The 25,981-nt window shown below is 62.0% G+C and overlaps 3 protein-coding genes across 3 annotated transcripts; 2 read left to right on the plus strand and 1 right to left on the minus strand.

The window, feature by feature from the left end:
* Positions 1 to 2,103: 2,103 nt before the first annotated feature.
* On the minus strand, positions 2,104 to 11,051 carry BESB_004170 (WD domain, G-beta repeat-containing protein; the record flags this gene model as incomplete). Its single annotated transcript, XM_029359172.1, has 9 exons — positions 2,104 to 2,231; positions 2,491 to 5,493; positions 5,947 to 6,107; positions 6,573 to 6,639; positions 7,106 to 7,379; positions 8,246 to 8,474; positions 8,970 to 9,113; positions 9,560 to 9,654; positions 10,038 to 11,051. The coding sequence occupies 9 exons, from the start codon at positions 11,049 to 11,051 to the stop codon at positions 2,104 to 2,106; spliced, it is 5,115 nt and encodes a 1,704-aa protein (XP_029222085.1).
* Positions 11,052 to 12,472: 1,421 nt separating this feature from the next.
* On the plus strand, positions 12,473 to 16,003 carry BESB_004180 (uncharacterized protein; the record flags this gene model as incomplete). Its single annotated transcript, XM_029359173.1, has 2 exons — positions 12,473 to 15,073; positions 15,617 to 16,003. The coding sequence occupies 2 exons, from the start codon at positions 12,473 to 12,475 to the stop codon at positions 16,001 to 16,003; spliced, it is 2,988 nt and encodes a 995-aa protein (XP_029222086.1).
* A 2,408-nt stretch (positions 16,004 to 18,411) lies between these two features.
* On the plus strand, positions 18,412 to 24,008 carry BESB_004190 (uncharacterized protein; the record flags this gene model as incomplete). Its single annotated transcript, XM_029359174.1, has 3 exons — positions 18,412 to 20,937; positions 21,070 to 21,591; positions 21,777 to 24,008. 3 exons carry the CDS (start codon positions 18,412 to 18,414, stop codon positions 24,006 to 24,008), a joined length of 5,280 nt encoding a protein of 1,759 aa, XP_029222087.1.
* Positions 24,009 to 25,981: the final 1,973 nt, after the last annotated feature.

Genomic DNA, 25,981 nt, shown 5'->3' on the forward strand with positions numbered 1-25,981 from the left:
TAAGGCCGAAATTCTTGCCCGCGGACTTCAGGTCGCGGCGCCAGAGTGTGAACCTCGCGCCGCATTCCTTTCGCAGTTTTCTTCCGCGTGCTGGGCCTGCGCGGCGCGTTCGCCCGCCGAAAGGCAGGTTGGAATTGCAAAGAGAGTGAATTCCACAGCGGTGGCTAGCCCGTAGAGCGACTGGCGCTCCAGTCAGCTCTCCTTCGCGGCGAGCATGTGTATCCGGATCAGGGGGACCGCTTTCGTTCTGCTGACGGGTGCGGCAGAGTCCACCGATGCCTCGGGGTATGGAGGAGTCGCTTCAGCCCGCGTACTCGCGACTGGAGTGTGCATTGGGCTTGTTTAATGTTTCCACGTTCTTCAGTGTTTTTTAACTTAGACAGGAGCGCGCGTTCCACTCAGTCCGACCACTAGATAAAGCTTTCGCCTGTCTACATTCCTCGCTTTCTAGGTCGTCGTGCTATGGCCGTCACGGCGCCCCCTCGCGCTTCCGTGGCGGCAGGCTTATCTAGTGGCCGCTCTTGAGAACGTGCTTGTGCGGGGGGGGGGGGGGACAGCGAGGAGGGAACGGGGGGGGAAAATCTGAGTTGCATCTGAGAGGTACGCCGCGCGGGGAGCGACTGCGCCCAGCCAGCCTGAAGGAGCTGGCCTCCAGCCAGTCCATTCGAATGGCGGCGATGCGCCTTGGGAGTTTGGTGCGTGCGGCGTCTGACGCCGTGACCGCTGATTCGCGTTGTTGCATCTTATGCAGGTGAGGACTCTTCTTCTGATTGATGCTGGGCGGGTTGGGATGCGCGGAGCGGACAGACTGAAGGGACAGCTGCGCAGCGACCTTGCGCGCGCGTGGGTTTTATTTCGTATCTGGCGTGTGTGCCTCCACTGTAGCCATGGCGTGAGGACAGCCGCAGCCGTGCCTGTCGACAGGCAACTCGACAGCCGCGCGGTGGGCGGTCGAATGGCGACGTCTCGAGAGTCGCGCGAGCGGGGTGTCTTTCCGCCCCGGCTAACTCTCAGAGACAGTGGCTCCTGCCGGGGTGCTTCAAAGCGATGAGGGATGAGGCGGTGTTTTTCTGAGTTCGTGGACTCATCAGCAAGTTGTCTCGATGTCGTGAAGTTCATGCTCTGTCGTTCAATCATGCGCAGGTCGCGCTGCTGCTCTCGAGCGAAAAAACAGGCCCCCCACTGTCGCTTCGCGGCATCGCGAGCCCATCCGCCGGCCGTCGCGTGCACGAGCAACGGCGCTCAACCGTCATTTCGCAGAAAATATCCAGACACCCTTCGTGGCTGATCTAGCCGCGACCTGACCCTCCCGCGGGGGTCCAGGAGTCTCGCAGACGACTGGACTAGCTAGAGGCAAACCCTTTCCGTTGCTCACTGAGCTTCGGGGCCGCAGGTCGAGCACCAGGCACTAACAACGTAACTGCCCAGAATGGAGGTATCTGCGTGTCGCCAAAAACATTCTGAACCCGCTTGCTGCGCAGGAAGGCTCACGGGGGCGGATTCCCAGGTGACGAGAGGTTGCTAGTGAAGAGAGAAGGGAGCGATTCCCATGATTCTCATGTAGCAGCAGCCAGCATGCGAGTCGTACCTCGCCTACACAGAAAAAGATCTCAAAGAGACTCAAAGGGCACTGCTGAGGAGGAAACGCGTGAGAATCCTCGCGCTGAACTCTGCGGCGACGCAGTCCAGCTTGCAGCTTGATCAGGGGATCGTAGGACTGTGTGAGCGGAATGCTTCACGGTATGAGGCCATCCAAGACGTATTCATCTATCGCAGATTCGGTCTAATACCCGGTCGTCTAACCTAACTGCCCACAGAACTAGGCGCAGATGATAATCCTTGCAAAGGGGGGAGAGATGCATGCGAATCGACAGCCGATTCTCGGCCGAGTCTACACCAGGAAGAGGAAAGGCTTGCCCCGCAGGGACGAAGTATGCAACTCCACAAAACCTTGTGACGCATGCAAGATCCGCTGAAGGAAAGCACACACCGCGCCGCATATGCGGTCTGCATGCTGTGAGGCCATTTTAGGTCAGGCCTTCGTCTCAGGGGCCGCGATTCGAGAGTCGCCTCGGCTGCGGAGAGCGCGGAGCCTGGAATGCGCTATAGCGTGGCAGGCTGAACGTGAACGACCGGCAGTGTCCGCGGCGTGAGGCCGCGCTCTTCCCACTCTTGCTCTTCTTCTTCTTCCTCGTCGTCGTCTGAGGGAGTCGCCCGCAAAAACTCAAAGCCTGGAGGGAGAGAACAAAGCAGACTGTGCGGCGCGCGCATTCATCTCGCGAACGCATCGCGGGCGGCACTTCAGACCCGCAGGGTGCCACTGCAGAGGTCGCTCGCGGGATTTTCTCTGACTCACGACAAGCCCAGGGAGAGTCTAGGGTTCAGGAGTGGCCGCGGCGACGCAAGAGATCCTGAACCCAAACCAGTTGCAGAAGGCGACAAAAGCGAGTAGCCGTGGACTGCATCACCTCAGGTGTTTTCCTGGCTTACCTCCAGCGTCCCACACGCTGATTGCTCCATCGCCTCGCCCCGCGTAGGCCTCCCGTCGCTTTTCGTTCCAGACGACGCAGCGTATCTGGTCGCCTTCTTGTCCCTCGGCCGCCGCCTCGACGCCCGCCTGCCGGTTGCCAGTCTCCACCTCGAAGATGGCGACCTCTTCGCCGCGGCCGCGCAGCACGAAGCGCCCCGAAGGGCTCAGCGTGAACTGCGTGAAGAGACACTTCCCGCCGGCCGGCGGCGGCGAGGAAGCGGACGCCTCTCGAGGGCGTCCGCCCCCCCGCCGCATCCGCGAGTCACGTTCTTCGCTGCCGCGCTCGGCGAGCCCGTCGCCGTCGACAAGCCCAGAAACGGCGCGGCGCTCCGCGTCGTGCCGCAGACCCGAGGGAAAGATCTCGCGCCCGTTGACCCGCTCCCGCAGCGACAGGCGCCGCCGTCGCCCGGTGTCCCTCTCTCGCCTCAGCACGCCTCCGCCCCCGCCGCGCCCCGCGCGCCGCGTCTCCTGCCGCGGGCGCGCCTGGAGCGGCCGCAGCACGTCGTAGTGCACGAAGCAATGCAGCCCCGTGTGCGCGTTCCAGAGGCGCATTGAGCCGTCCGCGCCCGCCGACAGCACGAAGGAGCCGTCGCAGACGATCTCAGGCACCCCGCCGTCGTGCGCCACGGCCGCGGCACCAGGAGAGGCCGACCCGGCAGCCGAAGCCGCGGAGAACTGCAGCGCGTAGCGTCCCAGCTTGCGCGTAGAAGAGAGGAACGACGCAGCGCCCACCCAGTCTGTCACCTCATCGCGCCGTCCCAAGTAGGAGACGTCCTCCGCGTGCCCCCCGGCGACGCCTGAGGACGACGACGCAGATGCAGACGACCCGCGCGCAGAGGCCGAGCGGGGAAAAAAGCTCGGCGCCGCGCGCCCTCCGCGGCGAGCAGAAGGCGACGAGGGTCGAGACGACGCACCGGAAGCCGCGGAAGCGGCCGAAGGCCCAGACGCGGAGGACAGCGGGAGCCACGGCTGCGAGCAGCTCGCACGGGACGCGCGCGCCGCGCTCTGCGGAGTGCGTGAAGACGAGGGTTCGCGCGGCGCGGGCGTAGACGAGGCGGCAGGTCGCTGCCCACTAGGGAGCGAACGCGGCCCTGCGCTTCCTTCTCCTCCCCTCGACTGTCGAATGTGCCGCCTCAGGAGGCTTCCGTAGGCTGCAATGAGCGACGACGCGGAGACGTCTCCTTGCTCGTCTTCCGCGTGGCTCGCGACAGCTTCACGGCTGCGCCCCCGGGCAGGGCTCCTCGACTTTGGGCGGCTTTGCCCCCGCGCAGGCGCTGCCGCTGTCGCTCTTGCGCCACGCTGGGTCGCGGATTGCCGGTCCCCTCCGCGCGTCGGCGGCCTCCGCGCAGAGGACGCCGAGGAAGCAGCTGAGGAAGGCAGGCCCGAAGACGCGGATGACGGCGGCGGCGAACGCGCGACGCGCGGAGGAGACAAAGACGACGCGGGCGAAAAAGACCGTCGCGCCTCAGGAGCCTTCAGACTCGCCTCAGCGACCCAGGTGGCTGTCCCCTGGCGCGCGACCGGCGCAGGCGAGGCGCGGGAGGCGGCCTGGAGCCGCGGAGGAGACGCCGACGCGGCAGCACCCCTCCGCAGGCGCACAGACGCAGCTGGCTTCGCTCTCCCGCTTGCTCGCTCGGCTTTCGGCGCGCCTGCGACGCCCTCCGGCGCAGTCTCCGTGTCCGCGTCGCTCTCTGGCGAGCTCCCGTCAGACGACGAAGACGGAGAAGCAGACGAAGAAGATGAGGAAGAAGAGGACGGAGAAGGGGAAGGAGACGAGGAAGAAGACGGAGACGAAGACGACTCTGGCAGCGTAGGCGCACGAGCGACGCCGGGTGTGCGTTTCTTGCCTGAGACCTCTTGAGGAGACGTCGCGCGTCGAGATGTGCGCTGCCCCAGTTCGGTGGCGAGTCGGTGCGACGACGTGGCAGACGGAGAGGCTGCGGGAGCAGCGGACGACGCCGAGGACGGAGAGTGAGGTGATGAGCCTGGACTCAGAGAAGAAGCGGAAGAGAGTGAGAGAGGGGGTCGTCGTGGGCGTCCGCAAGTGGGTTCTTCTTCGGCTGTCTTCTTCAGCTCCCTCTCCGGGCCTCCCCTTCGCTTCCTTTCCCGCGTCTCCTCTTCTGGAGCCTCTTCCTCTCGCCTGGTCGAGCCGGTCACCAGCGGGCGGTAGATCCGCTCAAGCGCAGGCATGTAGGGAAGCACCGTGCTTCCATCTTTTCTTCGCTTCGCACGCAGGCGCGACGAGCCGAGCTCCCCCTCCCCCGCACGCTGGGGCCGCCCGCCGCCTGCCGCCTGTAGGCCGCTCTGACCGGGGTCGCGGCGCGGCGCGTAGAGGGTGAACGGCGCAGACTCTTTGGATCTCCGCTCTGCAGATGGCGAGCGCCCCTCTCGTCGACGCAGAGCCCCGCGGAGACCACTGGGGGGTGAGCGCGACGCAGAGGAAGCCGACCAGGCCAGGGGGCTGCCGGCAGACGCAAACGAGCGCGCGGAGGACCTGCAGGATCGCCTTCTGGACAGAAGAAGCTCCCACGCCTCTGCGCGTTCTTCGTCATCCGCCGCCGCAACCGCCTCGGCTCGCGAAGAAGAGAAGGGAGGCGACGCGGAGCTCGCTGTAGACACCCGAGGCCGGTCGCAAGGCGCGGAGGGAGCGCCAGCATCTGAAGAGGATGAGGCGTAGGACGTGAGACGCGAAGAAGAGGCCGACGCCGACTCGTGGCGAGTCGAGAGAGGAGCTTCGCAGAGCTCATTGAGCGACGGCAAAGTGCATCCGAATGCAGAAGAGGAAGCGGCGCCGGCGGCGGAGGAGAGTGGAAGGCGCGAGCGCGAAGCAGGACACGCAAGGGAGGACGCGGAAGAGGACGAGAGCGCACCCGGGGCCTGAGACTCCGCGCGAGGGCGGTACCGCGGCGCCTCTCTCGCCGACAGCCTCCGCGGGCTACCTGGAGCCCCTCCAGAGGGCAAGCCTGAGCGACACAGAGCGGCGCACGTGCACGTCTTCCTCTACACGCATGCAGAACACGCGGGGCGTAGAGAGGGCGGTTTGCTTAAGCATATACGTAAATATGCATATGTATGCACGCATGCGTCGCTGCAACTCGAACGCCTGATGCAATCACCCTGCGTGTGCATGCGCGGCAGGTGAAGAGGAGACCAAACGGCAACTCAGTCAGCGTGCCGAGCCGGACGGTACCATGCTTCCACTAGATCCACAGTTCAGATGACTCCAGCTTGCAAGCAAACAGGATTACCGCGGTACTGAAATCCACCTCTTTTAGCTGTCTTAAGCAGCGGGTGGGGGTGAGCTGCAGCCGGCAAGGGGCGGGACGGTCTGCATCTCATAACCGGAGTCATTTCCCTCGTTACTCTAGGAATGATAATGTCTCCATTATTGGATGCCGAGCGGCAGACAGTCTCACAGTCGAAAGCGTCGGCGTCTCCTGTGCGCCGTAGGTCGCGGCGTGCACTCGAAGACGGCAGATTCGAGCCGTGCGCCTCCAGGAAGACGACGTCAGGTAGCAGATGGTTGAAGGAGAAGAGAGAGGCGTCCGCCCTCCGGATGTCCCACGTTTTCATCGCGCTGCAGAACGCAGCGGAAACGAAGAAAAGAAAACTCTGCATGCAATGGAAAACCGCGGCCGCCTTAGACGAGAGCGAGCTCGGCAGTAGCGGGATGGTGAACCAGTGGCTTGACAAACCTCTTCATTGAGTTTGCTGTCTTTAGTCCCGATAAACTACAGTTCTGCTTAAACTGAGGAGTCAAGTACGTCCAAACCGTACAAGCATTAATTATGTCCATCTGTGCATCTCAGTTGAGACTATCGGTTATATATTTTACACGTTAACTTCCCGGCTAAACATCCCTTTTCTTTGAAAACAGATGATTTGGTCCGCGCGAGTGTTTCGACTGGATATCATTTCATGCACTCAACAAGATAGACATAAAAGGCCGTTTTCCTTCAACGCGCGCGTAAGAGTTTACTGATTGGATTCAATCCAAAAGGAATAACGGAACCGCGCGTGTGCAACTCGAGCAGGAGCTTACCCGTCTTTTCCTCCCGAAAAGAGCTCGAAGGGTCGTTGCGGATGCCAACACACGCTCAGGACGGGGCCTGCAGAAAACAGAGAAAGAAAATTGCGAAATTCCCCGAAAATTGGCCACGGTCAGCGGCACCACAGAGGAGCCGCGAAAGCGCAACGCCGCAGCGCCTCGCCCGAAAAGACTACGCGGAAACGAAGAACAGCGGATTCACTCGCCATAAGTATCGATGACGCACGCTTATCCACGCGTGTAGGTAGATAGGGATGCCCACATCCATCCACGGACATGCCTGAATGCTTGGCGTGTCTGCAGGACGTCAGCAAGCGTCTCCTGAACCCCTCTGCTGCGGCAGCGAGACTCTCTCTGCATGCAGTCCTACCCACAGAGACATGTGCATATACATACATATATATACGGACATGTACCCGTATGCATGTGTGCACATGTGTGCATCGCTGGCGGTTCGTGGCTCGCCTCGCGGGTGAGTAGAGGAAGTCCCTCTCGCGGCGGAAGGGCGTTCGTGCTCGCCACTGTACCTTGATGTCCCAAGATCGTGAGCGTGGAGGCTGCGAGGCGGAGGTCGCAGAGCTGAACGGCTCCATTGCCGCCTGCGCATGCCAGCAGCGGACTGCGCAGCTCGCCGTCTGCGGCGGGGCGGCGATGCTCGGCGAACCACGCGCCGCCGCCGCGCGCCGCGGTCTCTCCAGGCGCGCAGAGACACGACGAAACCGAAGAAGAAAACGCCGTCGCGTACGCCTCCGTCCCCAGCGGCACGTCGAAGACGGGCTCCCACGCCTCAGTATCCCACACCTGCGCCGCACACCAGACGCACTCGCCATCCAACACGTGACACACAAGTACATCCAGGAGTTTAGGTAGAAAGGGATGCCTCCAACCATCCACGCAGACGCTTGAATGCGCAAACACACGCAGGCGCCGCGCCCGCGAGCGAAACAGGAGTCACACGGAAAGCGCCAACTCGCGGCACGTGCGAGGCACATACGAAGAAAAGAACATGGTTGCAAGGCGGACGGTTAAATGCAGAATACACTCCCCAGCCCCCTTTCCCCGCGCGTGGGCGTGGAGTGCAGCTGGCAGCGTCGGGAGGGTGGAGTCCTTTCTCTGCGTCGGGTGAATCTGCAGCGGCTAGTGCGCAGATCTGAGCCTAGAGCGCGCGGGTCAGCATCCAGATGTGGAGGCGCGAATAAGTGAATACGTGGCAGCCCCGCTTCTACAGGCTCACCAACGCTGCGGCGGTCTTTTCTCGCGCCGCGCACCCCGCCCCCGAATGTCCGAGGTCAGTCGATATAGACAAATGCATAGATAGATAGAGAATGATATACAGATATGAACGTGTAGATACAGAGAAGTGTAGATGGATAGCTCAGGATAGATAGAAAGATACATATATATATATATACATCTATGTGGGACGGAGCCGCGTATTTGGCAGCTGCTCACGCATTCGCGCCCGCGCAGCACAGCAGAATGACAAAGATATGCGTCGAGACAGAATAGCCTGAGACTCTTTCTTCTGTCAGCCATGCACGACCGGAGCTGCGACCCGGTCTGCAAGCCTGCTCTCCCTCTCTCTTTTTTCGGAGTTCCAGGCGAAATCTCTTTCAGGGTTTAGAGTCTCCTCTTGAAGAAGTGTCTCTTCCGCTGCTTCTGCTCACCTTCACGAAGGGGTCAAGCCCAGCGGAGACGAAGAGGCCATTGTCTGCCGGCAGCCATGCGACGCTGGTGACTGAGCGCGAGTGACCGCGCCGGCAGGTTCCCCCGCGCGACCGCGACGCCTCGAAGGACGAAGGCGCAGACCCGGGGGAGGGCGGGGAGAGGAAAAAGCGAGGCAGCGGCGGCAGTCGCGCTTGGCAGTGCACGGGATGCAGAATTCGCTTCGGGGCTCTGCAGCGCGCACACTCCACACACGGGGCGGCGATCACGCCATCTCAGGTCCCCAAGCAGTCGCGCGAACGCGCCGAACGAGCACACTCCGAGCACAAACGCCTTTTGGGTGTTAGAAATAGAAATGCGTCCGCCTGCATCTCTTTGTCGCTGGGCTCGAGACCGAGGCGGTCTCGAAGCCTTCTCAAGCTCCGCTGCCGCCTCTCTCTCAGCTGCATCAGCACGTCGCCTCTGCGCTCGAGTACTTGCTTCCTCCTCACTCCGCCGCCTACCGCCGTCCCTCGCGCGCAGTCAAACTTCCCTCTCGAGTTTAGGGTATAGAGTTTACGTCTAGCCCTAACCCGTCGGCCTCCCGCACCCCTCGCCCCCCCCCTCCCCTCCCCCCCTCAGAGCCAGCGCACCCTTCGGACTCCGAGTGCGCGCTGCGTCTGGCGGGCGCCTCGCGCAGCTTTCCGCCGGCGTGCGCTTTGCAGCTCCCCTATCTCAAAGTCTTACAGAGGTTTCTTTCTTCGCGTCACGTAGCCAAAGGGCACGTAGTGTGTGACGGCGCCCTGGCCGCCGTTGAGCGCATGCAGAAGATCTGCGTCGAGGTCGTAAAGCGATACTCGGCAGTCGAGGCTGCCGCTCAGCAGAAACCGCCTGAGGACAAGCGCACAGCGCACGCGCACCTCTGTGACCGCCGCCTGAGAGTGAGAGAGAGAGACAGACCGCCCTCGAACGGCGAGTCTCCGGCTGCAGTGTGCAGACACAGCCGCAGTCTGGAGGGGGGGGGAAGTGCGAAGGGGCGGCGAGCGCCTCCTGTTGAGCAGAGACACATCCACACGACTAACGGCGGAGCCCCCGGCCACCACGAAGCAGCGAGACGCCCGCTGAACAAGCGAGCGCAGAGACGGTGAGTATGTCGCAGCCTCCGCGCGGTGTCGCGGGCGAGTCCCATTCTGCGGAGAGGCGCGCAGGCGCCGAGGGAGCGCCCGCATACGCGCAGACCCCCAGAAAACGCGACACCTGAGGAAAGAGCGATATCCTGAAGACGACTGAGAGGCACACGAGGCTGGCTCTCAACTGAGAACGCACCGACTGCCTACCCTGTGTGATCGACGGCGAGGCGCGTCACCGACGCCGTGTGATTGCTCCAGAGACCGCGCGAGGCGCTCACGCCTAAGGCGCGCATGTAGCAAGTCTGCATCGCAGACGGAAGACACAAAAAAGTCTCTCTTCCATCCCCTCCTTCTCGCCGCGTCTGCCTCCTCGAGACGGCTTCCGTTCCAAGAGAAGATCCGCGTCTCTCCTTCCCCGCTCGCTCTCGGCCTCTTCCGCCACCCACCAGAGTCTACAAATACTCGAGATATCGAAAAGCATTCGCTCCACATGGCTACACCGCGTGACGCCAGGACGGATGTCACCCTGTCTGTGCCGGGAGGGGGGGGGCTTCGGCGTTTCGGCGTGTGCCTGTCTTTTCCGTTCCTCTCGCGTTCAAAATTTCCCTCCCGCCCCCCTCCTCCGCCCCCTCCACCCCCTCCCCTGCTGGCCTCTCGACGCACGAGATCGTTTTCGGGTTCTTACCTCAAAAAAGTAGGAAAGCTCGCTTAGCCGCACTTCGCCGCGGCGCCTCTGTCTAAAGTTGTCGATGAACAAATTGCCCGAGACGCCTCTCGTGCGCCGCCAGACGTCCTGCTGTCGGTACAGCCGTGTGGCGAAGCTGCGTGCCGTGGGGGCGCGCACCTCGGCGAGCAGCCCCGCGCGCGGCTGCACCTCCGTCTCGTCGTTTCCTTCCTCCACATCCCAGCTCGCTGGCTGCGAGAGGTCGCCCTCTCCTTCGTACTTGACGCCGCGGACCGGTCCTGAAGGCGGAGACGAAACGCGCGGAGAAGGCGTCGCGGGAAGCACAGAGACGCAAGAAGAAGAGAAACGCGTGTGCGCGCCGTCCGCAGAAGGAGAGTGCACGGCAGACAAAAAACCCCCGCCGCCGAGCGCCGCCGCCCCCGTGGCTTGAGCCGCGCCGCCGGGATCCGACAGCGCGGTATAGAAGGAGGCAAAGGCGTGGTGAGGAGGGAGCAGCGACGGTGCGCAGAGCGGAGGAAGAGGACGAGGCAGCCTCTCCGCCGAAGCGTCCCACAGCAGAGACAAGAACGCAGGACCCGGCGGCGGGTGTGAGGCCTGTCGAAAGAAGCGAGAGAGCGAGGCGCGCAAGGCGGGAGCTCGGGTGCGGGCGGAGGGAAGTTGCGGACACGCGAGAGAAGCACGCTCGGAGCACAAGGCCCCGCCGCGAGTAGCCTGAGAAAGCGACGACTCGAAACCGCAGAGATCAGGTGGAGCAAAGATTGCACCCGCGGACGACAGCGAGGCGGCGGGCTGACGATCGCAGAGAGGAAAGGACAAGGGGGGAGAGAGGGCAGGCGACAGACAGGAGGAAGGAGGCGTAGGAGCTGGAGAAGAAGACGCGAAGGGGACAGGACGGCCCCGCTGGGAAGGCGGGTCACCGTGCTCGGCGTTTTGATCGGCAGGCGCGGTGGGAGCGCCGCGGTTGCCTTCGTCGCCCAGCGGCTCGAGCTTGACGCGCGCCGCGCTTGGACGCATTAGGGCGAGCAGAGAAAGAGACACCTCTCAGTGAAAAAGAGAGAAGCAGCCGCAGACGTCCGCAGAAAATGCGGACGGCGAGGGCGGGAAAGCCGAGAGGACGGCGCACAAGCCAGTGAGAGACTGGAGGGGGGAGGATCGAGCATGGTGTATGTCCACGGGAAGTGCATCGAGATTAACACGCCTTTCTATCCGGAAACCAGGTTCGCACAAACTCATTCCATGGCTTTCGGCTGGAGGAGTCCCTGGGCAGAAGAGGAAAGCAACGCTGCACAGAGCAGGCTTGCGCGCTCGGCAGCGCGACTCCCGCAGGCGCGGACTTTAGCAGCGGCGGTATCACAGCCTGAGGAATCTGCGACTGAGACGCGCCGCCATACAGGGTGGTCAGTAGAACGTATCTCTGAAGCAGCAATGGCGCATCTCTCTCAAAAAACGAGATCTTATCCGCGGTTAGCCGCTGATCCCGCCGGAAAGTCGTGCGAAGTCGATTGACTCGGCGCGCCCGCGAAGCTCCCTCGCATCTGCACATATGTGTGCGAGTGGACGGTGAGCCGAAGGGAGAGTGAAACGCGGGCGCCGAAAGCCAGAGGAAGATGAACTCTACCGGCTGATTTCACTCGGCTTTTGGAGGAAAGAGCTTCTCGGCAGGAAGCGTGTGAAAGTTCAGCCGCAGATGAGACCAGCGATGCCCGTTGCGAGGTGCATGCGCCGTGGCTTGGCAGCTTGAGTTGAGAACGTCGCATAGTGGGTGATTCGATGGGTTGCAGCACGAGACGTAGTTTCAGGAACGAAGGAGACCATGGACTAAACAAGATTTCGTTTCTTTGCTCGAGTGAGACCTGCCGAGAGGCGTTCAGACATCGAATCCCCCCGCATTACCGTGTGTCGCGGTCTCTGCATGCGCCGGCGACCAGGCCAAAAGGGTAAAGCGAAGCAGAGCTTCTACGCGCATACCAGAAGAGGAGCAATTGTTCCTCTCACACGCCTGTGCCTCCTCGTCTCCGAAGCCACTGTACCTTTCGCGCACATGTCGATTCCCAGTTAGCCGCGTACAAGGCAATCCTCAACTTCTGCGCAGAAGACAGCCACGCATTTGGCTGTGTTCCTGAGCCGACCGCGCTCGGCCGCGTCACTTCTTTTCCCCGTCTCGCTCTTGGCATCGAAAAATAAGCACCTGCGCAGCAGATGATACACGCGGGGTGTATCATCGCTTCAACTCTGGACGCGTGAAGCCACCGATTTCCGCTGCCACTTGGGCGGCGAAATCCACAAGATGTGAGAGGTCGTCGGTTTCGCCTGCCTGCAGCGCAGTGTATGGACGCTCTCAGGCGCGCCCCTGCATCTTTTCCGGTCGTTTTCTGCCTTCTTTTGCAGGTATCCGCTGAGCACGTGTGCTTTCTGTGAGGCGTCTGCTTCTCGCCATGTTGCGGCCGCACTTTCTCCCCTCCGCGCGCGGACGGGGCCCGCCAGCCACCGCGGCGCATCCGAGGTTTGCGAGTCAGCCAGCGGCTCTCTCTGGCGATGTGAGGCTTCTCGCCCCACTGGCAGTTGTCGAGGGTCAGTTTGCGCCGCCGCCGCACTTCGTTCAAGGCCGTCCGTCGCCCAAGCAACTCCTCGAGGCGAGCGGAGCCGCGCACCCGCCCCCTGCGCACGTCAGGTTTCATCCTGCACACGCTGCTGCAGTGTACGTACACCCGACTGCTCCTCTGGAGCCGAGTCACGCGGCCGCGCACTTTCTCCCTCAGGGCCTCGGGGCGGAAGGCACACTTCCCTCGCGGGGGAGGAAGCGCGCGACCGCCTACGACTCCGGAGCGTCTGTCTTTCCTACTGAGCAGCAGCAGCAAGGCAGAGATTTGCCGGCGTCCTTCGCAGCCGCAGTGCCCGCGGCGCATCTTCACCCGCACGCTTTCGCTGCTGCAGCCTGGGCTGCCAGCCCCCCAGGAGGGGGGCGTCCGCTGCATGCGCGCGACTCTGCGTTCGGCCACGGCTCAAGAGACAGCGAGGCGCGGAGCCGCGCGGCGTCGCCCAGTGCCGGCGGGGGCTCCTCCGCCGCCGCTCCCCACGCCGCCCACGCGGCCAGCGAGCAGGGCGGCCGGTCGCGTGGCCGTTTGGCTTCGCCCGACGCCGCGAGTCGCATTCCGCCTGCGGCTTTCGCGGGGAGCGCGGGCAGCGTGCGGCGGGAGATAGAGCGTTCCCAGGAGCTGCCTGGGGGTGACACCCGAGCCAGCTGGCGGCTAGGCGCCCCACGCGGCGCGGAGGACGCTAAATGGAGGGAACGGAGAGGCGCCTCGGGGGGCGCGGACTCCGCGGAGAGAGCGGCGCACCGAGAGAGGCGCTCCACTGATGCGGACTGCGAGGCCGGCGGTGTCCGCGAGAGGGCTGCCCTTTCCAGAAGACGGCGCGAGGCCGAGCGCAGCGGAGAGCCGCACCGCAACAGGGGCGCCGCCGCCGCGTCGGCGGCTAGGCGGTCGCATGCTGCGTATGCGCGAGACGAGAGGACCTTTCAGACGCATGCAGGCTGCCGTTCTGCGTCTGACGGGCTCCTGAGCCGCAGTCCAGAGGCCGCCGAGCGGCTCTCCGCGGCGTCTCTGCCGCCTCAGTACGTCCCACAGATCGGCTTCTCGCAGCTCACTCAGTATCCAGCGCCGCAGGCGGGCCTTTCTTACGTGCCTCCGTCGGCGTCTGTGGCGCAACCTCCTCTTGGAGGGGCGCTCCACAGTGAAGTGTGCGGCGGGAATCGCGCGCTGGAGCATGCATCTTTCTCTCGCTCATCCTCGCTGAGCTCTTCGGCGTCTTCGCACGCCTCCGCGCCTGCCGGCTCCTCTCAGCCTTCTTCTGCGGGCGGAGCCTCGGGCGTTCGGCCGTTGGGGGAGAGAGGAGAAACAAGCTGCCGCGACGGGAGTGTGCATCGGGCGCATCCGAGCGAAGCTCGCGTCTCTGTTGTGCAGCAGGGGGAAAGGGAGCGCAGCGCCTCACAGCAAAGCGCGCCGTGGGGCGGGCGAGGCAGCCGCGAGGCGACGCTTAGCCAAGGCAGGCCTCTGCAGCCGCCGTCTGCTCCCGGCGGAGGCCGCGGCGCGCCGAGGCCTTTCCGCAGCGGGTCGCCGTCCCCGTCCCACTCGCGTGGGCTGTCAAGGGACCGGGGCAAACCAAATCTCCCCGCGAGTGACGGAGTCGCCCGAGCCGCTCAGGGCCCCTGCGGGAGGGGGGCGCCGTCTCGAGAGAGTGGTCGGTCACGCGCCGCGCAGGCGAACGCGGATGCAGGCGCCCGGGCGCATGCATCTATCTCTCATTTCCCGAGAGGACCGCCCGATGCCTTTTCTCCCCACGGGGCTGCGCCACCAGATGCCGCAGACCAACCCCGCAGCAACCATGGAGGTGACCGAGCCTTGTCTGCGAGCGTGGCAAGCGGAGGAGGCGAAGCGAGCGGGCAGGATGCGGCGCCCTGCGGCGCAGCGACGATCCCTCCGTCCGCGGCGCTCTCCGTAGCTCCGCTGAATTCGCATTCTGCGAAGCGCCTGCGCTCCGCGGTTTACTACCCTCCGGTCCTGTCTCCTCCGTTGGACTGTCTCGCCGTAGGCTCGCAGGCCGGCTTCGCGCCCCGTCTCTCTCCAGATGCATGCGAGGGGGGCGGGCGTCCAGTTATGCCTCTGCGGAGTCTGCGCCCGATGCAGCGGCAGCTGGCGCTGACGTTCATGCTCCTCCGGCCTCTGCCAGACCCCCTTTCCCGCACTATGGAACAGCACCGTGTCCACTACATGGTCGCCGACGCGTCCGCGTGCGCCGTGCTGGCGCTTCCCCTTCTTTTTCTGCGGCGGCGGATCGCCCAGCGAGAGAGCGGAGGCGGCAGCGGGCCGCGCGGCGGTGCGGAGGCTGAGGGCGACGCAGGCGGCGCAGCGGGAGCTGCAGCAGACGAAGAAGAAGAACGAGAACGAGTCATTGAAGATGTGAAGGCCACGCTGCAGCCCGGAGATGTCATACACGTCACAGGCGCCATGACGACGTGGTCTGCAAAAGGCGAAATGGTGAGCGGAGGCTCCGATGACGAAAACAGATACGCGGTGAAAAAGCTCGCGCCGGGTGCGGCCCTGCGCGGGTTGAGGGGTGCTGGCAGTGGGCTGTATGAGATGAGAAGGGGAGAGAGAACCTGTCGCCCCGGGAGATGCAGCTATCTGGTCGGGGGCGGCGCCATTTATCGCTACCGTAGCGCCCGTGTACTCTAGGGTTCGCGGCCAGATATCTCAAACGCCGTCGCAATTCCTATTGCTCAGTGCATATGTCCCGTGAAGGACGACGGAAAGCGACATCTAGAGCTGCTGGATAGAGTGTTAGTCGGCGGCATACGAGTGCGTGGCGTGTTCGCTCTGCATTGAGGGAGCACGCGACCACATGGAGAGAAGTCAGGGAGATACGTGAGACTGGGGTTCCACCTGCGGACTGGAATCGCGCTCAAGCGTAGAACATGGAACTCGCGGAGCGCGCCTTCAGGTGAGCATACAGCTAGTGCCGATTTTCTATGGAGGGCTGACTCTCGATTTTCTTCTTGATTTCTGCGGCTGCGGTTTCAGGTGATCACTCTTCCCATCCCGAGAGGTCTCCGACCTGAGCACCGTGGACGGCAAGAGAGAGAAGAACGGTCCAAATCGGGGGAGGGATCTCTCGAGGTCGTCGGCCGGTTTTCGTTCCCCTTCGTGACAGAGCCAGATATGAGCTGTATGTACACTGCATCTTCTCCCGAAAAAGGAGAGCGGTGGGCACGCGGCGCGGGTCAAGTCTCTCCCGAGTTTGCTGCTTTAGCGCTGACTGAAACGGAGTCAAAGGAGCTGAGTAGGCACATCAGTTTCGCAGCAGCACAGGCCGCCACTCCGTGTGAAGGGTTTGGTTCCCTTCTGGCAGATCCACTCGCGTGTCTGGGTCCGCCTCCACCGCACTACGTGCTCCTAGCTCCCGAGTGAATACACCGTGGTCTCGGGATCTCCCGCCTCTGGCCTCCGTATGAAGGACGCTCGCCGGGCATTTCATTGCCCGCTGTAACGTTTCACTCGTGACATGCGAAGGGACGCGAACGCGAAAATGGCCGTTCCATCCGCGCCCACTGTCCCGAGTGGAGTCGCCTTTTTTCCGTTCCCCAGCGACGGGTTTGCCCAGTGAAACTCAAGGGGCGTTTTAATTGTCTTTACGTCAGGAACGAATAGCATCCCGCGGCCACTGACGTCACCACTTGTGAATAACAGCTTTCGGATAGAGTAGTAGATTGTTATGAGGCGAGTAGATAGTCTCTCAGACGCATTCAAGAAGAAACTGAGCTGGGGTCCGCCGCATCCCGTGGCCAGGCTCTTTCCGTCTGACCAGTTGCCACTGGCAAGCGCTCTTTGAGGAAAGGATGCGTGGCCTCACAGGCGCCGCAGCTGCGTTTTGAGTCAGTTCATGCTTTCAGACCAAATAGCTCGCGAACATATCGGGAAAGCAGTCGGCGCGGAGCCGCGCCCTGCGATACGATACGGGCGATGCAGCCTGCCGCTCTTGTTCTGTGTCGACATCCTGATGCAGACTGGCCGTAGCCCCGTGGAGGCAGGATGGGTGCAGTGTCGGTTTCAGAGGGACGCAGAAGCTAGAGATGATTTGATGGATAGCTGCCTCGCGTCTCGGTAGAGTCAGATGCACGCTCTCAGAAGACAGTCACTGACTGCAGCCTACGTGGCAACTATTACGGGGTGTTAAAACGCCACGCCATCCCCGCATTAATATTCGCTCTGTGCGAAGCTAACGCGTACAGTCAGTGAAGTGCGGCGGCCGCCATCTCAAATGGTACACGTCTAAAGAAGTGAAGCATGCTACAGGGTCCTCCAGGTTCATGGGCAGCCTTAGTCTTTTTGTCTTCCGCACGCAAAAGAGCCGACGCCGTGCCGCGTGAAGCAGCTGTATTCTCTTGCCCTAAAGATCCGGCGTAGGTCTATGTGGCTGGTGCATCCCGGCGCCGAGGAACCCTCAGCGATCGGTTAACCCGTGCAGCCGCTGTGGGACTTGTGTGCATTGTGAGAATACGAGACTGTGTGCATCTGTTGACGCCACCGTATCCCTCGAGCCGTGAGCGGCCTCACAGTACTCTCCCAATCGTGTAGTGTGGCCGTTGGTGTCTGACGGGAGAGATCCATGGCGAGCAGTTTTTTAGCGGCAGAAGCTGTCAGGAGCTTGAGACGACCTTACCACGCAGAAGGCTGTCTGTCTGGGGATTTAACACAACGAACGGTGTCAAAATCGCCACGAGGAAGCGTGCCCTGTGGGGAACTGCCTAACTTTTGTAAATGCGTCGCGCATCGCTGGCTTTCTTTCGTTCTGTGCTCAAAAGTCGCAGTCTCGAGAGGCAACGTGCAGACAAAGAACCGCTTCCCCTCCTGTGGCGCCCAGCAGCTGAGAGAGTCTTAGCGACGCGAAACAGGCTGGGCACGCTTCGTGGGCGGTGGTGACTCGCTCGTTGGCGTGGCGGTGTTGCTCAGCGTGGATGACGACGAGCTAACTCTCTCTCTCTCTACTCATGGTTGCCAGGGCCGTTCCTGCCGGATGGGGTTTTCTGTGGAGATTCATTGCTCTATTTTCTCGAGGGGGAAGTGCTTCTGCGAGCGCGTCCAGCGTTTGTTTCCTCAAGAATCGCTCCTGCTTCGCTGCCACGCAGGAAACTCAAGAGTCCTGGTCAAGACAAGGAGAAGACAGCGCGGCGGCGGGCGGCGGCTCGGAAGAGAGGCACGCCTCACCCGCGAACTGCGCTCGGCCAGCCTGCAGCGCCCCTCTCGGTAGACGCCCGTCGAGCGGATTCGCGCGCGAGCAGAAGTGTGGTGTCTTCACAAGCTCTCGGAGAGTGGGGCCGGAAAGGTCATTCCATCAACACCAAAAGGAATTAATTCACGCTGCCGCCTCTGGGTTGCCATCGCTCAAAACGCCTGTGCAGAGAATCGTCTGTACTTCTCGTGACTCTCCTCCCTCCCCTGGTTGGCGAGGCCGCCGCCGAGTGCCTCTCCTCTCGCTCTGTTCAACCGCCTCCCCGTTGACCTAAGCCAAATCAGTCAGCCCCCTCTGATCCAGCCCTGGTCCACCCGCTTGACGCGAAAACCTTCACAATCTCGCTTGTCGGCAGGAAAAGTATTTTGTTTGACTTCTGCGTCGTTACGTCGACTCGAAACGCCCTCCCATTCCCAGGCCGAGCACGCGGCTGCCCGCGCGCGTGTCTGCGGCTGTGCTAGCGTCTGCCCTCGTCGCGTGCCACACAAGAGCGCGGTCGCGCGCGACCCCTGCGTCCCTGCACAGTGCAAGTCAGGTGGACAAAACTTCTTTTATGTGCATCCCCGTTACTGCTTCCTTGAGCGACATGGCGCCCGCTGGCGGTGTGGTCTCGGCGTCGCCGCCGCGGACCGCGGCCGGCGCGCCGCGCCTGGTAACGGGTGCTCCAGTCGGGAGCGTTCGGCCTGGCAAGGTCAAGTTGGGCGGGAAAAACGCTGCAGAGGACTCCAACAAGGTTCCAAAGGGTCAAAAGAGGCCCGCTCTGGCGTGGAAACCGAAAAAACGTGCTGCGTCTTCGACGCAACTCGGCCTCGATGTTCAAGCAGGTAACCCAGCTACGAACCCTACTACTAGCATGCTTCAGCAAACCCCCGAGGACATTCAACTCGCCTTGGGGTTCTCCGCCAGCGTCGACGACGCAATCTCGTCTCAAGATCCCAACACGCTGCTGGAAGACTATGAGTCTGAAGACTGCGGCACGGAGTTCGAAGAGCAGCAAACTCGCGCGCAGACCAACGGTAGCTCGGATGTGGAATACTGCAGTCTAGACAACGGAAGGAAATCGACTGCCACGACTGATGGAAGCCTTTCCGCGGTTGCTTCGAGGGAAACGTCTTTCCCGCCCGAGAGCCGAAGCGTCAGCGCCCTCATCGTCGAGGACATCAGCGAAGCCGAAAAGATGGAAACCGCCGAGTTCGACGCCCCAGGCATGTCTGCAGCGCTGCGCTGCTACGCGGAAGAACCCGAGTACCCGCGAAGCAACGCTACCGACGCGAGTTTGCAAAGCCACTCCAGTCGCCTCTCCGAGGAAGTCCTCGCGCAACTCAACCAGGCGCAGAAATCTATCACCTCGAGCACCAGCCGCGCGCAGCTTCTGCTGGATCAGCGCCCCGAGGACGGAACCGTGCAAGATGCGCAAAACTTGGACTACTTGAACGCCTCCTGCGCCCAAAGCGGCGGCCTCCGTCTGGAAGACGTGCTTCAGTTTCAGGGGCCGCTCTCCCCCCATCGCGAGGACGACGAAGTCAGTTTCGAGCTCTCTGAAGATTCCGGCGGCAGCGAAAGAGGCCTCTTGACCGAAGCTGAAGATAATGAGATCTGGCGCGCAATCGAAGCCGAGGGCAGCAGCCAAGTCGTCGACCAGCAGTCTGGTGGTGTCTTTTTCGTCCCTCCGCACGTGGAGCAAAGTCAGGAAAGCGGCAAGCTATCCGTCAGTGGCGCAACACCAGGCCCCATGCAACAGTCGCTCATCGTCGAGGAGCGCCGCGGCAGCAATGATGAACCTTTTCTACTGCAACCACACGCTGACAACCCTACGGCCGACTCTCAGGGGCACCAAAATCGACAGGAGACCTCCGGAAGCACTCCCGCCGGCGCATCGCCGTCGCTGAAAAAGCCGAAGCCCAAGCAGAAAGAGTCTGGCTCATCCCCCGCTTGCGGCCGCGCAGCCTCTTCAGTTCTAGTGGCGGGGCCTGCGGCAGTGCATCCTGCAAAGCCTGTCAACCACAATGTGCCACGCAACCTCCGGGGCGCAGGCGGAGCGCTAGTAGGTCGCGTCCCGAAGGCCGCCGCGACGCTGAGCAGTCCAGCGCCCGTTCCCCTTGCCCGCGCTCCGTCGCCGCAGGAAAGGCCGCAGCCGTCTAGGGCGCGTTTTGCTGTGTGCCCTTCCTCCGGTGCCCCTGGCCGCGTGTCCGCTGTGCAACTCATCAAGCAGATCAGCGGTGCCGCGACCGGGTGTGTGAGCGGGTCGCCGCGACGAGGACCGTCTTGGAATGAACTGCCGCCTGCAGCCCGCGCACAGATCATTGAAATCCTTCAGCAGCAACGCATCATCTTGACGAGTCGCGCTCAAATCAAAAAGGCCGTGGACGCGATCCGGCGCGCGTGCGCCGGGAAGGCGCCTCGGGTCTCGGCTTCGGAGTCCACTCCGGCAAGCCGCCAGAGCTCACGAGCAAGCGAGCGCAGCGGAGCCGCAGTCCGGAGGCATACCCCAGGCGCAGGTTCGCTCGCCTCTTTGACGCCGTCGTGCTCCGCGTCCCAACCCCGTCAGCCGCTGCACCAGACCGCGGCAGGTCGCGGTTCGCTAGGTGCTCGCAGTCGAGCCGTTCTCGGCCCTTCGCAGGGAGGACGCATGCAGAGCGGCCGCAGCCTGAGACGGAGTGTCTCCGAGCAGCAAACAAGCACTCCATCGACGGAAATTGGGGCCCGCTCGCTGGGGGGCGCCCGAGGCCGCGGGACTGTCGGCGTGCCTGCAGCCGGAAGGACGCGGAGCGGCAGCCGGCTGCTGTGTCCCCACGGTCTCCGCTACAAGAGCTTGTGCGCGTTCTGCGGCAGCCACGATTCCACTCCCAACTCGATCGCTTCGCGGGGCTTTGCGCAGGTCACCGTCGCCAGTCAGATGTACGAGAAAGCGGCGCGGAAAAAGTCCAGCTCTATCGTCGTCAACTGCGCCAGCCGCGGCAGACCCTGGTCCTCCGTCACGGCCGCCCCCAATAACACTTCATCTGTCACGACTCTTGCCTCGGACTCTGTGAACGCTGCCAGACAAAGCGTGGGTGCCGCGTCGTGCGTCTCCACCAGCACTGCGATGAGCCGCACGAGCGTCGGGAGCAAGGTACGCAGAGCGAGGCATGCCTGAAAAGGAACGGACTTGATTGTCTGGTAGCCCGCATTGCAGAGTGTGAGTGTGCTGGCCTCGGCTGCACGGTCTTTTGTCTGTCTGCCAATTCCTGTCTGTTTTTTGCAGAGCCTCGACTCCAGCCTAGACCTTCTGCCCGGCGGTCGGAGCATCGGCGCACCCCGCGGCAGGAGCAGGTGCCCCCGTCGTGCCTCGTCGGGCACCAAGACGTCGAAGACTCCACAAGAAGTCCCTCCAGTCTTTCTCCGCCTGTGGGAGAACGCTCTCGAGAAACAGCGTGCCCGCACCGAGGATCTGCCTGCCGGCAAGTCGACGAACTCAGGCGTTCCCCGCCACTCCGTGGCAGCATCCTCAGCAGTTTCTGGCGCCGCAGCATCCCGGCGGTGTCTGAGTGACGGTCCCGTAATGGAAGCTTTCGGAGGTGCGTCGCGGGGGCTTGGCGCAGGCCTGGGTCCTGCAGCTGAAGGTGCAGCTCGGTGCGCACGAACTGTCGCGCCCGCGAAAGGCCCCTCGAGCTCGGCTCCAGTTGCTCAGCACCAGCCGCTCGCTGCAAGCGTAGGTGAAGTGAACGTGTCTGCCACGGCCAACCCCCAGCGCCAGCAAGCCAGGCTCGCCAACGTGTCGATGCAGGTAAGTTGACTTCGACAGGGGTCACATCCGTGCGCTCGCACTCGGTGGTTCATAAGAATGACCCTCAGGCAACTGTCAACTGTGCGTATTCAAGCCTTTCCTGTATAGTTGGAGAGTGTTGTTGAGCCGTTCTCCATGATTTTTCTGCATCCGTCTGCTGTCTCCGTGTGCCTGCTCATTCCCAGACACCGCTCTACGCCGCACCGGATCACCAGCGCCCCGTTCAGACGCTTCCCGCCGGGACTCCTGCGTACCATGATGGCCGCCCGTTCATTCCGCAGATGCATGGTCAACAGCCCGTCGTTGCCTCCAAATCCCTCGGCACTGCTTTCTTCCCTGCGAATCAAGCACCGTTCTTCCCTCAGGGTGCCCGTACTCCCCCCCCTTCCTGTGCCTCTCTGTCTACAGCACTTGCAGCCCCCCACGGACAACTGACCGGACCCTTGCCGATTGCAAACCATCACGCGACTCCGAGCTTCGCCGCCAACGGCGACATGCCTCATCCTTCGGCTCTGTACGCTTTGCCGCCTTACCCAAATCCGGGTATGGCGATGCCCGTCCCTGGTCCGTCCTCGGCAGCTACGGCCTATGGCGCCTCGGTTTCGGCGCCTTTTCGAAGTGTGCCTCCTGTCGCGCCCAACGCTTTCCTTCAGAATCCGACTCCAGCGTTCCCCATGTATCCTCCGCGTGCTCCAAACGGCGCTTCACCCATGAGTGCTTTCACTCTTCCCCAGACTTCACAGATGTTCGCCGGCGCGACTTCTCAATCCGCGTTCTACCCCGCTCCTCAGGCCTTCCCCACGGCGACTGAGCGCGGACAAGGAGGCGGAGAGAGGCCGACAGCGGCTCAAGGAGACGGAAAAGCTGAAGCGAGTGCGGCGGGTACCGAGAGTGGCATGGAACAAGATCCCGCAGCAGGCCTCTCCGCGTTCTGCATAAGCAACCTGCATATCGCGTCCCGTCCCATTCCGCGCGCCGTTGCCGCGAAGCGTCATCCTTCGGTCGCATCCAGCAAAAAAGGAGAGGCCTCTGGCGTTTCACCGGTTCGTTCTGACCGCTCGAAGACCGTGAAGACTCCAAAGGGCTGCGCATGGCAGCTAGACAAGCAGGCCGTAGCGGCTGTTGGTGTCGCGAAGCCGAACAAGGAGGCGCCAGGCAAAGCCGCGGAACAAGTCACCCCAGCGCAGTCTAACGGAATGGATTTGACAGCCTCAGGGTCCTACATGGATCTCCAGACACAGTCACAGACGAACCAGACGGAGGAGTTGACTCGACAGCAAGCCTGGCAGGCCGCGTGGCAGCGACAGCTCGCTCAGTGGCAGCAGCCATCATCAGCCGTTGCAGAGAGCCAAGAGGATGGAGCAGCTGCAAGGGAGCCTTCGCCTTTCGCGCTTCCTCAGTCGGCGGGGAACCCACCCATGAGCACGAATATACCCAGGAGCCCAATCGGCCAGCAACGTGCGCAGGAGGGTCTCCCCGCCGGCAACGCAGATGGTACTCTGGCAACAACCTCTGCCGGAATCCCCCACATCTTATCGTTCTCCTCTTGCGCCCCCCTGCGAGCATCTCCATCTCCTCAAAGAGCCGGCTCGCCTTCCTTCGCATTCCCGAACCCCGCTGGTGGCAGCTCCCCACCTTGGAGCTCGCCGCTTTCTCCCGCTCCGACAGCGTTATCGCCTTTCGCGACGAATCCAGGAGTCGCCCCTGCGTCGCCTCCGTCCCCCATCCAGTCGCCGCAGACGAAATGGACTCCGGCTCAAGCCTCCCCGCCAGCGGAGTCCCAGGAGTCGGCTTCGGGGGGGTGGCCTGAAGCGGCTGAAGCGATCGCAATTTCCATCGCCGAAGAGAACGGCGGCTACCGTCTGAATGACGAGGCTGAGAAGGGCGTCGACGAGACCACCCATTTCGGGCTGTTTCGACGTTCCGCTCGTCCATCGGTTGCGCCACCTCAGCATTCGCGCTCGCCTGCGCCTGTGCGGCCTCCACAGAAGAATGGAGCCTATGTCGCGCCACAAAGTGTGCCCGCCGCGAAGGCAGGATTACTTTTTTGTTCGTCTTCGGCTGGAGACGCCCAGAAGGGACAGTCTGGTCCGGTTGTTCCCTCCGGTGTCAGCCACTCCAAGAGTGGGCTCGTGATGTTCGCCATGGGAGGACGGCGCGGTGAGAACCAAGTCAGCGGCATGGTGAGCATGCAGCACCGCCCTCGGGTCAATGTGCGTGGGCCTTCGGGACTGGCGGAAGTCCACGCCATTCAGGGTCTCCAGAGACAATTTGCTCCCCCAGCGTTTTCCCGCACGCGGCCACTGAAAAGCCAAGGACATGCTGCAGGGATCCCCGGTGGAGAGCGAATGGCGTCCTCGAATCTTTCCCGCGTCGCCTCTGCAGCGGATGGGCGTGGTGTTTCGCTGCATAACTAGGTGAATTCTGGAATCCGCTAGCAAGCCGAGAGGAAACTCCCGGAGCGGCGAGACGTCAAGTCTAGATACCGGCAAAGTGCGGCTGTCATTTGAACAAAATGCACAGTGCAGTCAACGCATCGTTCCAATCCGTATGCGGACGGGTCTGTGCCGTGGTGCGTATCTTGTGAAAGCGTAATTTTTTGTGATTTCCGAGTATTTTTCTTGTAGCCTGCCCGTGAAAGATCGCGTGACGTGGTTTCGCCTTTGTGGTTGAGTTCAGCAGGAAAGACGGAAATATGGAAATAGGGGTCGCCACGGGGTGCAAGAAATAGGAGCCTCGAACGACCCCTAAATGCGACATCATACAGCTAAGAAATCAGCAGTTCGTGTTGCTGTTTCCTGGAATGGGCAAGGCAGTCAATTCCTTGGAGCCAGCCTCCATCCAAAGCCCAGGTTTTCGGGCAAGTGTATTGCATTCTTTAGATATCGCATACTTATTTTTCTTGTGTCTCGTGGCACACCAGTTGTTGCCACTTGTGGTTTTATCGCATTCAGCAAATCGCAACTGGCTTTCTCTTCTCTTTAATGTGGCCGCTCGGCCGCCATCGCAATCCGTATGGGGGCGGCGTGCTCATCGTGGCATCTGTTTTGACGCCCTAGTGCACATGTCCTGAAAGACGTCTCGTGTGCATGAGCAAACTACTTCTGGGATGGAAGGAGAAACTAAAACGCCATTCCCACTCCGTGCACAAGTAACTCGCGTGGTCACCTTTTTTGTTTCGCGCTCTAAGGGCGCGCACGCCCGATGTGGTTTGGAGTTCCGGGTAAATCCTCAAGTGAGGAAGGGGTGACAGTATATTTTCCGCATCATTCGTGCTTGTTCTGCATGCTAACGTTTGAGAAACGATCTGATTCTGATCGCTGGTCGATCGACTTTTGGCGCACGCGAACTGAACCTCATCCAAAAGCATAGAGCATCTACGGGGGCGTCAACCGTAAGGTGAGCAGCACTCCTCCGCTAGACGTAGCACTGCCTGAATGCCTTGTGCGCGGCAGACGAAGCGTGATTAGTAAGAAAGCATCGCATGCTAGAATAGAACTGAGCTATTACGCAGCCCTGCGCATTGACCGTTGTGCAAACGCGTTTGGTAGTAGACATGAGCTAGTAGGAACGCCTGGTCGCTATACTGCACATCTCCCGGCGACAAAAGAATTCTGGACAAGGCGTAGTATCTCCAGTTTCTTCGCACTCTGATTGTCCCCCCGTGTATTGGATTTGCGACCCACGACCTCTCGAAAAACGCTAACCTCTTCGGAGGCCGAACATGACAAGCACTTTGTGCAGACTAGCCGATGCCTAACTGCTCGCGGCTTCAGAGCAGTGTTTTCCTCCGCAGAGGCGAGAGAAATGAGATATATCACGCAGGCATCCCCTGAATTACACCTCTCGGTGTCGCCCTCCTCTCACAACCGTGCCTCACCTCACAAGCGAGGCTGCATAAAACACGCGGCGACGGGAATGTGACTTTGTTTATCCGGAGGAAGCATTTGCAAATGGCACGTGCGCGGGCTTCAGTTAAGTAAGCCGCCCGTTTCCCCCAACGTGAGAAAGTTTTTGTTTTGAGGGACGCTGGACACAGCAATCCGCGACTACATAGTCAAATCGTGTGCCGCGGACAAACAGTACTGCTTCCAGGTTTTTTCTCAAATCGCGCTCTGCACGCATGATTGCTTGAGTACCTCGTCAACACCAGATCCCCCGTTTTCGGAGGACATCGGCTCCCGAAATTTTGACCTAAGCGTTAGATGTGCCTCTGAAGCGGCTTCCCTTCAGATTCAGCCGACCTTCGTATTCCCACAGTAGAAGCAAACCTCGCGTCTCACCGGGACAAACGGGTCCGCTGTGGACGGCGGCAGCGTATGTGGGAGAACCAGCCGGTAGGTAACACTTTGTTAGGGTTCGCCAACACACGAGTTTCACAGCACAGTCG

The sequence above is a fragment of the Besnoitia besnoiti genome, chromosome I, assembly GCF_002563875.1.
Source record: "Besnoitia besnoiti strain Bb-Ger1 chromosome I, whole genome shotgun sequence".
Lineage (NCBI taxonomy): Eukaryota > Apicomplexa > Conoidasida > Eucoccidiorida > Sarcocystidae > Besnoitia > Besnoitia besnoiti.